The sequence below is a fragment of the Microtus pennsylvanicus genome, chromosome 20 (genome assembly GCF_037038515.1).
Source record: "Microtus pennsylvanicus isolate mMicPen1 chromosome 20, mMicPen1.hap1, whole genome shotgun sequence".
NCBI lineage: Eukaryota > Metazoa > Chordata > Mammalia > Rodentia > Cricetidae > Microtus > Microtus pennsylvanicus.
The window spans coordinates 17,916,415-17,930,142 of NC_134598.1; the positions used below are offsets into that span (position 1 = coordinate 17,916,415).

Sequence of the window (13,728 nt, forward strand, 5' to 3'; positions counted from 1 at the left end):
AAAATTGTTCTCAGTAAAAACAATGAAACTACCGATACATATAACAGTATGGGTTAATCTACAAAGCATCATGTTTAAAGAAAGATGTCCACAGATAAGACTCAATGTTTAGACGTGCCAAACATTTAAGTATCAGGGAACATAAGCGTAAAGTGACTAAAGTAGATCAACTGTGGTCCAGGGTTGAGATGGAGCATGCGGACTGAGTGAAAAACAACAGCTGGGGGTGGGGCAGGCAATGTTCTGTATTTGTTTTGCTTATGGTTAGGTTTCCATGGACGCATTTATCAAATTCATTAAAATAGATAATAATATGTATGTAGATATACTTCAATTAACCTGAGGGTTTTTTTGATACTGTTATTCAGTGCTTTTATTATTTTGGCTGGGTTTGGAGACTGCTGAATTGTATAAATACATTAAAAAGTGTATGGGAGCTCTGGATGTGGTGGAAAATATCAGCATACATGGTATGCATGTAATGCGCCAAAGAGTCAACCATGTTTCTATGGTATCTTTGGGTACAAAGTATGAAATATGAGTTGGCAAGAATAAATCTAGAACTGAATAAGTTTTAAAGCCAATGCAATCAAAATTCAAATTCTAGTTCTTTTAGTAATTATAAGACTTGTCAAAAATGTGCATTCCTTTCTTCATCTTAAAGCAGAAGGATAACAAACATCTTACTGATTCATTTTGAAGTTAAAATAAAATTGCTTTTGAAAAGTATACGGTACAGAACTTGTAGTTTTGCAATCTTTTTAAAAACTACTCTTTGGTAGATCACATTCATATATCTTCTTGATTTCTATTTCAGTGTGATGTAGGTCCCTGGTATTAATACTTTGTATAGGTTTAATTAATTAATTGATGTTATAGTTATCATACAGCAAAGAATAAGGCTTTTTAACTACTGTTATTCATGCTTTATTTAGTCATTACACATTATTTAGTAATAAATAACAGTACATGTTTTACTCTACCTTTATCTGAAATAAATTCAAACAACAATTTATCTCCTTAACTGTATGGTACAAGGCACAGGGAATTTACTGGTTTTTCTTTTCTTACAGGTGTATAGGAGTACTGTACTTTTGTATTGAAATGGAGAAGATTGAAGAGAGGAAGAGGTAGCAGTTGGAGATGATGTTCCCGGATGAATAGTTCACTTAGGAGAAGTCAGCATTACAGAACACTATGCTGGTTTGGAAGGAGCTGGAACTAAATTGCAAACTTTGCTTTTGTCATTTGATCCATGGATTTTTTAATTGATTCTTGGAAGAGATGAAGTTCGAAGCCGGCGTGTGATGGGACATGTGGCATACCAGTGTTTTTCTCCTCACTGCCTCTTGGATTAGTTTGCTGCCATTTTGACGAGATTGCATTTTGTAGGGCGAGGACCTAATGTGATGGATTTATCTTCAGAAATGAATAGACATGGGAAGAATCCGGTGAGTCACAAGCTGGAAGACCAGAAGAAGGTAAGAGATGTAAAAATTCCTTTGTTTCATCTGCTTATATGTATAAAGTAAATTTTTGTCATTGTAAAATGAGATGAGGTAAAATGGTATGCTAGTTCATAAAAATTAACCTGTTTTAAAGTATAGGGTGCTGTGAATCTGGACTTTGTTGCCAGCTGGAGATTTTATTTCTAGGATTGGTTCTCTAGAATATGTATATTATTCTACACATGCACACCGCACATGTTTCAATAGCTTGTTAAGTATTGCTGTGTACTGTCTTCAATGCTAGTGACTAGTGACATGTTATACTCACATCATGTGACCAGCTCTTACATATAAAGAGTAAAACAACTTTGAAAGAGTAGAGTGAACTAAAGTTCTGCTATGAAGAAACTTGCCTTCTTGCTATGAGAAGGTATAGGTGCATGTAAAATTCCATTTCTTATCCTTCGGCATGTCAACCTAGACCTTATCACTTTTATAGTGCTGGAAGTTGAGACAAATGTGAGCTTATATTTAATTACTTATGTGTTATGTCAATACAACTAATGGAAATATATCCAAAAGAGGGTATTCTTGAGAGTTTTAGAAGATTAAGTTTGGAAGCTGTGGAGTAAGAAGCTTAGACACCTGAGGGATCACATTTAAATCCAATTTTCAACCTATTAAGGAACTCTTCCTTGCTCAGGTATTGCACTGTTGTGAGATCCACTTAATGCTCACTTATAAGAAGGGTCAATGATAATGACTGGGAGAGGAGGCTCTGCTAATAATGAACACATTACCTTACGGGATGTTTCCATTGACTCCTGTTAGCACAGGACACATATGTGGGGATCCAGTGGCTAAGACACATGAACAAGAATGTGAGATAAATGGAGTTTTTAAGCATGTACAGATCAAAGGGACATGATGAAGACTTGCTTTTACCAACTGATGGGCGTAGATGCAGAGGCCCACAACAAAGCATTTGATTTTGGGGAATCCTGAGGAAGAAGAGAGGGCAAGGATTGTAGAAATCTGAGGGGTCAAAGAAAAAGAACACAGCTGATAGAATCACCTAAACAGGGCTCATAGGGTCTTACAACTGAATCAACAATCACAGAGCCTGCATGTGTCTAACCTTGGCCCTCGGCATATGTGCTATGGTTGTGTAGCTTGGTCTTCTTGTGGGATTTCTGAAATGGGAATGGGGGTATCTCTGACTCTTTCACTTGCTCTTGGGACCCCTTTCTTCCTATTGGGTTGCCTCATTTAGCCTTGATGTGAGGGTTTGTACCTTGTCTTATGGTAACTGTTATGCCATGGTTGGTTGATATCCCTGGGAGGCCTGCTCTTTTCTGAAGGGAAACAGAGAAAGAGTGGATATGGGGGAGATGGAAGGGACAGGACTGGGAAGAATGGAGGGGGGTACTGCAGTAGGGATGTCATGTACGAGAGAACTAATACAAATGAGTTGATTTTACATGCATCTTAGAAATCTTGTTTGTTTACCAGTCACTTTGCATTTTCCTAAAAACTCCAGTCCATTGTGTTACAAAGTTTGAAAGAGGCTATGTTGAGTCAATTGCTGGTTAATTTCTTTTGCTCTTTTGTTTACTGTGCCTAGGACAGTCACAGTCATCCCCTAGCGATGAAAAAAAAAAACAGCAATGGGTACCTCTTTTCTTGAGGGTGATGGCTATTATGAGTCATTCATTGGGTGTACTTTTAGGAAAGTAAATTTCAGAAAACACTAAGTAAAGTCCAGGGTACCTAGAACCACTTTTCCCTTCCTTGTGCCTGTAAACTTTATATTGCTACACCTGTGTAGGCAGGGGCTGCTTGTTCATTTCCCAGCCACCCAGACCTGAAATAGTCACACAGAAACTATGTTAATTACAATACTTCTTGGCCTATTATCTTGGGCTTCTTATTAACTAACTCTTACATCTTAAATTAACCACTACTGTTATTTCATATTTTACCATGAGGCTTGCGGTTTACCTGTAAGTTTCCAGGCATTTGTCTCCTTTGGCAGCTACATGGCATCTCTATGACTCTGCCTTCTTTTCTCCTCAAGCTCTCCTTGAAATTACTGCGATGTCTATTCTGAACTGTAATAGGCTCAAGCAGCATTTTTTAAACAAATGTTAATAAAACATATTTACAACATACAGAAAGGAATCTGAGTGTATTCCTAAGAATATTGTTAATTATAACCAGTTTATATTAAAGCATAGAACTTTTCTCCATTGTCAATAAGCTGCTAACTCAAAGGAGATGAGTAGTTGTAGGCAGAGACAGCTTCCACATACCCCACCTCCCAGAACTGAAATAATCACACAGAAACTGTGTTAATTAAAACACTGCTTGTCCCAATGGCTTACACGTCTTATGAACTAGCTCTTACATCTTAAATGAACCCATTCCTATTATTGGGTATTTTACCACAAGACTCATGGTTCACTGCTAAGGTTTTGGGGTATCTACCTCCTTCAGCAGCTACATGGTGTCTCCCTGACTCCGCCTCCTTTCTTTAAGTATTCAGCTTAGTTTTCCTGCGTAGTTCTATTCTGCCCTGCGATAGGCCAAAGCAACTTCTTTATTAACCAATGATACTAAAATATATTCACAGCATGCAGAGGGGAATCCTTTATCAGGTGGTTTCAGCCTAAAGGCATGCACTATAGTTTTTTTCTTTTTGTTTGATTGACTTCATTTCTTCATTTGGTAGTTCTCAGAAGGATTGAACCCAGGGCCACCTGTGGTTTAGTCAAGTGTTCTACTCCTGAGCTACAAGTATCTTCAGCTCCCTGCAGGAGGGGAGTCAATTAATCATTTTACTTGTTTATGCTTTTTAAAATGTCTTTAATGCTGATGACAATTTACCTACCGTTGTTAGACAAAGATCAAGGTGGGGGGGGGAATAAACCCTTATTACTAAAAAGGCCTAACTTTGGTTAGATTCCCTGATTTATTGACAGGAAAGAAAAGTACCTATGAGAGAGTCATTTATTCATTTCCTATATAAGGCATTTTCTGTTAACATAAAGGGAATGCAAGCCAAAGAATGAAATGAATTCTCACAGAGTTTTCCACATAGCTTTCGCAGAAACTTTAAACAATGGTCTGTAATCATGTGTAAATTCCCAGGCCAGCTCACAAAAGACTCTTCAGCTCATAAAATATGTACTCATACTAATAGAGTTTAGAAAAATCATAGAGAGTCATAATTCTGTGGGAAAACTATAAATATCAGCTTTGTGTTTGGGGATTGCAGGGTTCCAAACATTTGTGCTATTTTACTCTAGCCTTTTGAGGGGGAAGTGGAAGAGAGGGAACATTTTCAATGGGTAAGAAGAAGAATGGAAAATGGGTTCTAATGACCCTTTGACCACCCAATTGATTGGATATTAGAGAGGGAGCCCATTAGTATACAAGCCAGACAAATAAGTTACAAGGTCACATAGACAGATGGATACTCAAATAAATAAATAAATAAATAAATAAATAAATAAATAAATAAATAAATAAATAAATAAATAAATAAATAAATAAATGATACATAGATTACATACATTGATAACTAGGCACGCAAAAGAAGCATATGAGATAGATGATAAATAGAGAGAGAGATAGAGAGAGAGATAAATAGATACATGGGGCATTTGAAATTAAATTCAGATTTGTTAAGTGTCAGCTAGAATATCTAGTGTCAATGACACTTTTGTGAGTTTGCAATGTGTTGGAAAATGAAATGAATTATCATAAATCTTTGCAGATAAAAAACTGACCTCAGGTTTACCATCACGTAATTTCTAGCAGAGATCATAAAATTATGCCTGTAATTACTTGAAGTATTTGCAATCTTTCAAGAAGAATGAATTTCATTGGTTTGGTGTTCTACACCATTGAAATAAAATGTGCACACCCTAGCTGTCACCTCCTGCAGAGGTAAACGTATCACCAATATTTTTACCTATGTACCTTATTTTCAGTAATTAGAATACACTAGATATTTAAAATAATATATAACAAACTAGAGTGGTCAAAGGCACCCATTCCATCTACTACACAGCTAATTTCTCATTCTGTTTACAAACACCTTGCCTGGTTTTAGTTTTATTTCTCTAATAAATGGATTTATGCTTTTGGTGCTTCGTTTCTGAGAGTGTGTGCATTGGCAAGCCGTCTATGGAGGTGATTAGGTGAATGAGAGAAAAGAGTGTTTACAGCCCTTTCTGTGATCTCAGGAATATGCTGGTTCTTTGCCGTTTATTAATATACTATCTTCTCACAAAGATAAAAATCGGCACTTACTGTCTTAGGTGTTTTGGTTCTCTAACAAAAAACATCACTTCTGTGTAGCAATCGCTATTTTTAATTGGTACTGATATCCTTGTTCTTGGTGGACACTCTTCCTGGAATCTCACTTCCTAAATGTTATAATTCTATTAATCTATATAAACCAAATGCAAAAATAATTATCAGTTACTCAAGAGCATATAACCTCAAAAGTGCTGTTTTAGAAAGATGTGTGAGTTTGGGTGTTGCTTTTAAGTAGTGCTGTCTGTGTCTGAACAGAAGAAAACATACCTGAAATTTAACAAGGTCTCATGAACACAAGTTTTATCTAAAGTACACTTTATTAGCAATAAACAGAGGAGTGGATCTTTTAGGAATTAAAGAGAGTAAGTCTAAGGATCAGTAGAACTTTTACAGTTCATACCAGACCACAGTCTGAATTTTGACCTTTAGTTTCTAGAATGTCCCAGATGGAAAAGTTACCAAGACATTTCAAATCTCCCACGTGTACACAATGAGGTTCTGTATCTTTAAAATTTTCCCTTTTCAACCTTATTTGCATGTTTATGCTGGGAACGTTGGCAGATTGCTTTCCATTAATTTTTATTGCTCTATGGGATTGTTTCTGTGAAACCCATAGGACGATGAAAACCCAATAGATACAAATGTCACCGGCATATAATTAGTTGTGACCTTGATCTGAAAAGCTGAGTTCAATAGATTTTACTGTCAATGTAACTGAAGCAGTTTGCATTTCACACAACCCTAGGACACAAGTTCATGGCTCCATGAATATTTTATGTGTTCAATGAAAGCATTTATCACTGTCAATGATGTAGTAGATAGTATTAAAATGGTAGTATTATACACATTTTAAAATTATCGCAATGAATTGCAATACATGCTTGGTGACCTGTTGCAGACATTTTTTGCTTCATTGCTTTAATCAGAATGAGATTAAGACTATGTGTATACAAACATATACACATACTCATATATATATATATATATACATGTTCATATATACGCATATATACACATACATATAAATTATATACACATAGAGGATATTTAAATTTATGAAATGTTTAGGATTAATCTTCTCTCAGGTTTTACTTCACCAAATCAAGTATTTTATATATGCTATTGGCAAATAACAATACTTGCTGTGAGAAAGCTCATGATGAACCTCTATTATACAATGCCTTTATAAAAGACAGCCGTTATTTAAAAAATAGTGCATTCTAAAGACAGAATGTTCGAAATGTGGAGAATATTTTAAAGTAAGATATTATTATATTAATTGCTGGACAGAAATGCTAATTTGTAGAAAAAGCCTGCCACTTTAAGGTTGGCCCCTGTAGTATTTTGGACTTGAAATGAAGTTTAGGCGGGTGGTTAAATAATGTAGCATTTGCAAGCAGCACTTACTGCAAGACCAAGGCCCTCTCCCCTATATCTAGGTCGAGCAAAGTATGCCTTCAAAGAGAATGAGTTCCAAAAAGCCAGAACAAGCAGTAGGGTTAAATCCTGGTCTCACTGTCAGACGCCCCACAGTCTGCCCCAGCCATACAAATCTTTTGAGCACTGAAGGTACAATTATACCCAAACAGGTAAGAACAGTGGTTTTCATTATAACTTTGCTGATAATAAAATAATAACTAATATACAAGATTCAGTATATTTTAGATTGATTTTACTCTTTTATGTATATCTGTGTATCTGTGAGTGGTTATGTTCACCTGAGTGGTGATTTTACTTCCAATTATTAATGTGTCATGTTTGTCTGTGTTTGGAATTTGTGTGTGTGTGTGTGTGGTGTGTGTGGGTTTATTATGTATGTGTCCAAGTGTGTCTCTGTGTGGGTATGATCACATGAGTGTGGGTGTCAGCAGAGGTCAGGAGATGGGTGTTTCCCTTGAAGTTTGGGTTACAGGTGATTGTGAGCCACATGATGTGAATGCTAGGTACTTACATTGGGTCCCTTGCAAGGACACTCTCAACCACTGACCCTTCTCTCCAAACCCCATGAAGCCCATTTTAATACATATATTATTTTTCTGAAATTTGCAAAGTTTATTTTGATACGTATAAGTGTTTTGCCTACATATGTATCCTGGAGCCCAAGGAGGAGGTTAGCAGAGAGTGTTGAATCCTCTAGATCTCATGGGTGGTTATGAGTCACCCTGTGAGTACTGAGAACAGAACCTAGGGTATCTGTTAGAGCAACATATGCTTAAATCAATGAGACATCTCTCCAGCATTCCTATTTCTCTTTGAGTTCCTTCCTCTGGTCTTGACACTAACATGGAAATTGTCCATGGCCATTACCATTGTAAAAACTAATAACTAAGAATGAGTTTAAATTTCTTTTATAAAAATTTGTAAAATGTGTATATACCATCAATGCCAAAATACAGAATAAAAAACCATCACACCGGGTTTCTCTAAGCATTCTGTACATATGCCATGTGATTTTTAGATTTATACATATTTTTCCTTTAGATTGTATTTTAGAGGGTTGAGATGTCTCAATTTGACACACCCAAAAATACATAGTCATTTGAACATTGCATAGTCTTATAAAAACAGTAGTTCCATGGTATATTTCTAGCTCTCCGGAGACCCTATAGTTTAGCCAGATGGTGCTATTCCAGATTGCTTGGCAGGGAGACAGCCAAGTGCTTAAGAACCCAGGAGTACTTGTAATTATCTCATGGAAGCTTTGAGTGTCAGGACCAGTAAAATAGATCTTTGCTCATCTGCAAGGGTCAAAGGTTTGAGACTAATCAGAAAAGTCAAAGCATGATTTGGCATTCAAAAGAGCGAGAAAGAGGAACAAGAGGGTGAGCAGAAAAGAGGGGGGAGACATCAGAAGGAGGATGACCTACTTGATTTGCTTCTATTGATGGTACACTGCCTGCTAAAGAGAAAGACTGTCTGGCAGAAGAGCAACAGGGTAGGGTGGACAGAAAGGTTGGAATATATTACTCAGAATGTGGCCAAAAATCCCCTCCAAGATTGATGATATTCTCTGATTATGCTGTGACTTGGATAAGAATTATAAGAAACAAAACAGATTTAAAGATACACCACCTGGGATGGAGAGAGATGACTCAGCTGTTAAGAACACTTGCGTCTCTTTCAGAGGACTATAATTCAGTTCCCAGGACCAATGACAGTCATCTTACAACCACCCGTGACTCCAGGTCCACATCTGACTCCTTGTTTGTCTCCATGCACAGACAGGCACACATACACATAAATACACGATAAAGTGATCCTTCAAAATCATATCTGTCCTCCCTTAGAGTGCGGGTAATGAATTCTCTTTGATTTGCACAGACTAAATGAGAAGAGCAGTAGGAAACCTTCAAAATCTTTGATCTGTACATTGTAAGAACTAGGAGTACCGCTGGCATGTGACAACTGAGAGGTGTAGTCTCTGGCTCCACTCTATACCTGCTCAATCAAATTGAGTTTAAAAAATAAACAGCTTGTGTATAATGCTCATCTGTGCTTGAGAAGGACAACTTAGCGAGCACTGCTGAGAGACCCTTGGTAGAGAAATTATATATTTTATTTAATATACATAGACATAGATAAATAGGTAGCATTGTGATGCATTTGATTGCTTACTCGTTATATTTTGCTTTCTCAAATAGTTGGTTTGAATCCTTTCCTGACTCCTCCTACTTTTAGTATTTCCTGGTATCCCCAGTGACTGAACTCCTTGTACTTGTATTATTGTGCTGGGTTTCATCTGAGGAAGCACTAATCAAGGTACTCTATGCCTGCAATTCTGGTATTGACATAATGGATTTGTTTCATGTCGGTTTCTTTATAGCATAGTCATTTCGAATCCAAACTTTCCACGACGTCCTTCGTCCTTTCTATTCATTCCTGTTTTCTTCGTAGACATCCTTGATGTTTATCCAGGTGGTGATACTATCAGCACTTGCTCTGTATGATTGGCTCTGAAACATTCAATTGACAGGTGACAACACACAGGACGTCAACAGCAACTTACAACTATCACCCTATGGCTGTGCAGTTTAATATTCATCAGACAGTTGTGAGAGTTGATATTGGCTTTCCACTATACCATAGAGAGAATCACTGAAGATATAAGTTTATGAGCTTGGTTGTGAAGCAAATCTAGTCTGGGTTAAATGATGAGGGGAGACCTACTTTAAAGGTAGGAGGCCCAGACTGAATAAAGTCTAAAGTGAACTGAGCACATCAATTCATTACCGCTTCCTTTGCTGCTGCATATTTCTGACTTTGATGGACTGAGCCAAAATAAAACCCTGTCTTACTTCAACTACTTTTAGCTCATCTATTATTAGGAAGTTATTTTTCCCAATATTGTAAAAATGTGTTGCTAGGAATATGTTATGTTGTAGTTTGTTAAATTACTCAGAGAAAACTTTCAGTCCACATAGGAAAGGTCCAACCTCGATCTTAGTTCCTCACTTTTCGCTAGATCATCAGACACCACAAAGCTTTCTGCTCTCTATGTGGTGCAGATGACTAATGAGAACAGGCATGGATGTGAGCCACCTTTCTCTCCCAGAGAGAGGCAGGGTGTGCTGTTGGACATTGTTCACATTGAACATTTGTTCGTGATGCTGGAAATAGATGAGAGTTCAGCCTATCACAGGGATAAGATTGCTAGTCTTTTCAGAAACATTATTTTTTTAAGATTTCTTTTTTTTTTTAAAGTAGAGGTATGTTCACCTCTGGGCCTCATTTACAAGTGTGCTTGATATGTGTAGGTACAATGAAATGAATACCTACACAGTTTTTATGTCCCCTCAGATTTTCTATTTCCATAAATATCTTTAACTAGGGCTGCAGTTACAAGCATCATATTTCCCTAACATTGGTGTTTTCACTGATGCTCAGAGCTGTATTATCAAATACAAGCATTCAATTCTCATGCTAGTCTTTTTCTTAAGACTGAACCGAACAGACACTTGCTACTTTTTTTACATTTTGCTGCCGGTAGCTAATTTTCTTTTATATTCTTCATTAAAGTTCAATGTTCTCCTATAGACTTTTAGCTGCTGCTTGATTAAATAGCATTGTTAGGTAAGATGGAGCAGTTTTACCTTGTGCTATCTTAGCCAGGCTCTCTGTCTTTTAACAGTTGCCAGTATTGGCAAATTGCAATGTTTGCAAATAGCTGATAAACAACACCTTGTATGTACATACTATTTTCTAATTAACATTGGGAAAGAACTTAAGGTAACACTTTTAAAGCAATGTGAACTTCTTAATTAATGTCTTTGTGTGCTTTTATTCATAAAATATTTTTATGTATTTAAGAACTGATGAAGTGATTCCTGCATTGCTTTGGAGGAAATTATAAGAAAATCCAATACATAAAAATGTATTCTAGCACGTTCTTCTTACAAATTTCTTGCATATCCATCACTAGGAACCAAATCAGGGATGTGACTAGCTATAACGCTAAACATGTGCTGGGGTCACCTCCTCATCCACTCGTTTTCCTACAATCTAAAACTGTTGGCTGAAACCTTCAGAGCTTCTGAGTTATGATGCCCACTCCTTAACAAGACTGGAAAACCCTGCACAGTCTCAACTTATTCCTGCCCCCCCCCTTCTTCTCCAGCTCTTTTGGAAAGCCATGTCTAAGTTCTATGGATAAAGCAGCTTCTTTCCCACCTTTAGGATCTCTGCCGTGAGCCCTCATTTTACTTTGTTTTTCCTTTTTTTGCATGTGCAGGTTTCACACTGTTCACCTATCAGGTCTTAATGCCATTTCCTTTCTCAATCCTGTATTCCTCTTACTCATGTGTCATTGTGTTTTGTTATACGGGAAGAATGCTGGTGTCTTCTTTACAACCGTTTCCATCTCTGTTGCCACTCATGTATGGCTTGTGTCTATAAAGTCAAGGACAGTTCCTGGTTTGGTTACTCTTCTATTTGATCAGCCACCTTGCATGTGATACAAACTCAATAGCTGTTGCAATGAAGCCAGGAAAAAAAATGCCTGTGTGAGTCTTTAAGCTATATTTTACTCAGAGAAAATAATAATAATTGGGATTTTTCTAGTTAAGTGCATTTTAAAATACAAATCTAAGTGACAGCAGCAATGATTTTAAAAAAAAAAATGTAAAGCTATATTCTCACTCCAAAGCCACTCTTAGAGAAATAAAACTTAGATTAAGAAAGTAGGAAAACACTATTATGAGGTCTTCCTGACTGGGGTAAATACATTCTGTGGCTCCTTATTGCTCCCTATGAAGGATGAACAGAACTTTCAAAGCATGATGGTTGATGTAACCTCCTGCATTTATTAGTCTCCAAGGTCTTCAAGCATTTGCAAACAAGAGGAAGGGTGTTGACAGAGGTTTCTGTCCTGCTCAGCCCCTCAGCCCTTCAGTCCCAATGAAACACACAGAGACCTACGTTAATCATAAACTGGTTGGTCTATTAGCTCGGGCTTTCCTATTAACTAATTCTTATATCTTAGGGTAACCCATAATTCTTGTCTGTGTTAGCCATGTGGCTTGATACCTTTATCAGTATGGCATTCTCATCTTGCTTCCTCTGCTTCTGGGTGATAACTGCAGACTGACCTTTCCTCTTCCCAGAATTCTCTTATTCTTTTTGCCCTGTGTATACTTCTTGCCTGGCTACTTACCAATGAGCATTTTATTAAACCAGTACAACTGACAAACCTTTGCAGGGTACAAGACCATTGCCCCACAGCAGAAGGGAATGTTTAAAATTTTATACTTTTTCTTACAAATTAGCCATTTACTTATGAATCTATTTAAGATATTTTATAGTCAGAAGTGAAACTTTACCTAGGACATTGAAACATTGGATACTAACAGATTCAGGTATTTGTGCAAGAATTTAATTTTCAGTGTTCATACCGGCTGTATAAAGATATCAAAGTCATAGTTTGATCACTGTCTACAGACTTTTCTACTCTTCAATACATGGAGGATAGAGAGATTGCCAAATTTTGTTGAGATTTTGGGGGCATCTATGAGTGCTTGGATTTTGAGCAGAGAGTCTAGTATTGATTTCTTGAGTGGTAGTGTTGATGGAGGTGAACGAATGGGGAGGCGAGCTCATTCATGCAACATTCAAGTTAGGCTGAATCCAGGCACATTAGTCCACGCCATTGTTTCCTGTAACCAGATGGTGTTGGCAGGTGTTCTGGAATGCTTCACTGGTGATGCCCGTCTCCTGCAGGGTACTCTCTGAAACACGAGCCTATTTCCTAGAGCTAAGCTAGGATCTTCTTTGGCAACTTGCAGCTGCCATATCCAGCATTTCATGCCACATACATACCTGCCTTCTAGGCATCAACTGGATCAGAGACATTGTCTTGGCCTACTTCCAGGTTCTTATTGTTCAGCTTCGTTCCTCATGGTCATGTATCCCTTCCCTTTTCTCCTCTCACGGTGTTCTTGTTCACACTCCCTTCTCTGGGGTAATGGCATTTTAAGGAAAATTTCCTAGAAAGTCAATTTCAAAGAGTCCAAGCTAAGTTTTTGGAAATGTCTCACTAGGAAAGAGAAATCTGAAAATGGATAAAACTCTACTCTCTACAGAGACCTACTAGTATTATAAAGCATATGGCCTCAAAGTTTTCTGGTTTCTTTACCGCTCAAATATGACAAATATTCAAAATCTGCTGTGCTTATATAGCTCAGGACTAGTAGGGTGCTTACCAAGCAGACAGCGGGCCCTAGGTTTCATCTCTTGCTATGTGTCCAAAACCCAAATCAGAATTACATTTTACTGCTATAATTTTATGCTCCATACCAAAGGAACTCTATTGTGTAAGGTTTTATGATTGACTGACTGAGAGTATAAAGAATTTTCCCTGGGAGGTTTTGATTTGGGTACTTAATATAGGAAATATTTTCTTGGATGAGCATATTAAAATCATATTCACCTAGTTTATAGATTTCTTATTATATCCAGAAGT

At 37.2% G+C, this 13,728-nt stretch overlaps 1 protein-coding gene across 1 annotated transcript in view; it reads left to right on the top strand.

Moving 5' to 3' along the window:
- The first annotated feature begins 1,291 nt into the window (after positions 1 to 1,291).
- Positions 1,292 to 13,728, top strand: part of Nav3 (neuron navigator 3) — a 477,963-nt gene continuing 465,526 nt past the window's right edge. Inside the window, exon 1 of the mRNA XM_075954789.1 lies at positions 1,292 to 1,481. Coding sequence (XP_075810904.1) covers positions 1,410 to 1,481 — 72 coding nt within the window. The 5' untranslated portion in view covers positions 1,292 to 1,409. The remainder of the gene's footprint in view (positions 1,482 to 13,728) is intronic.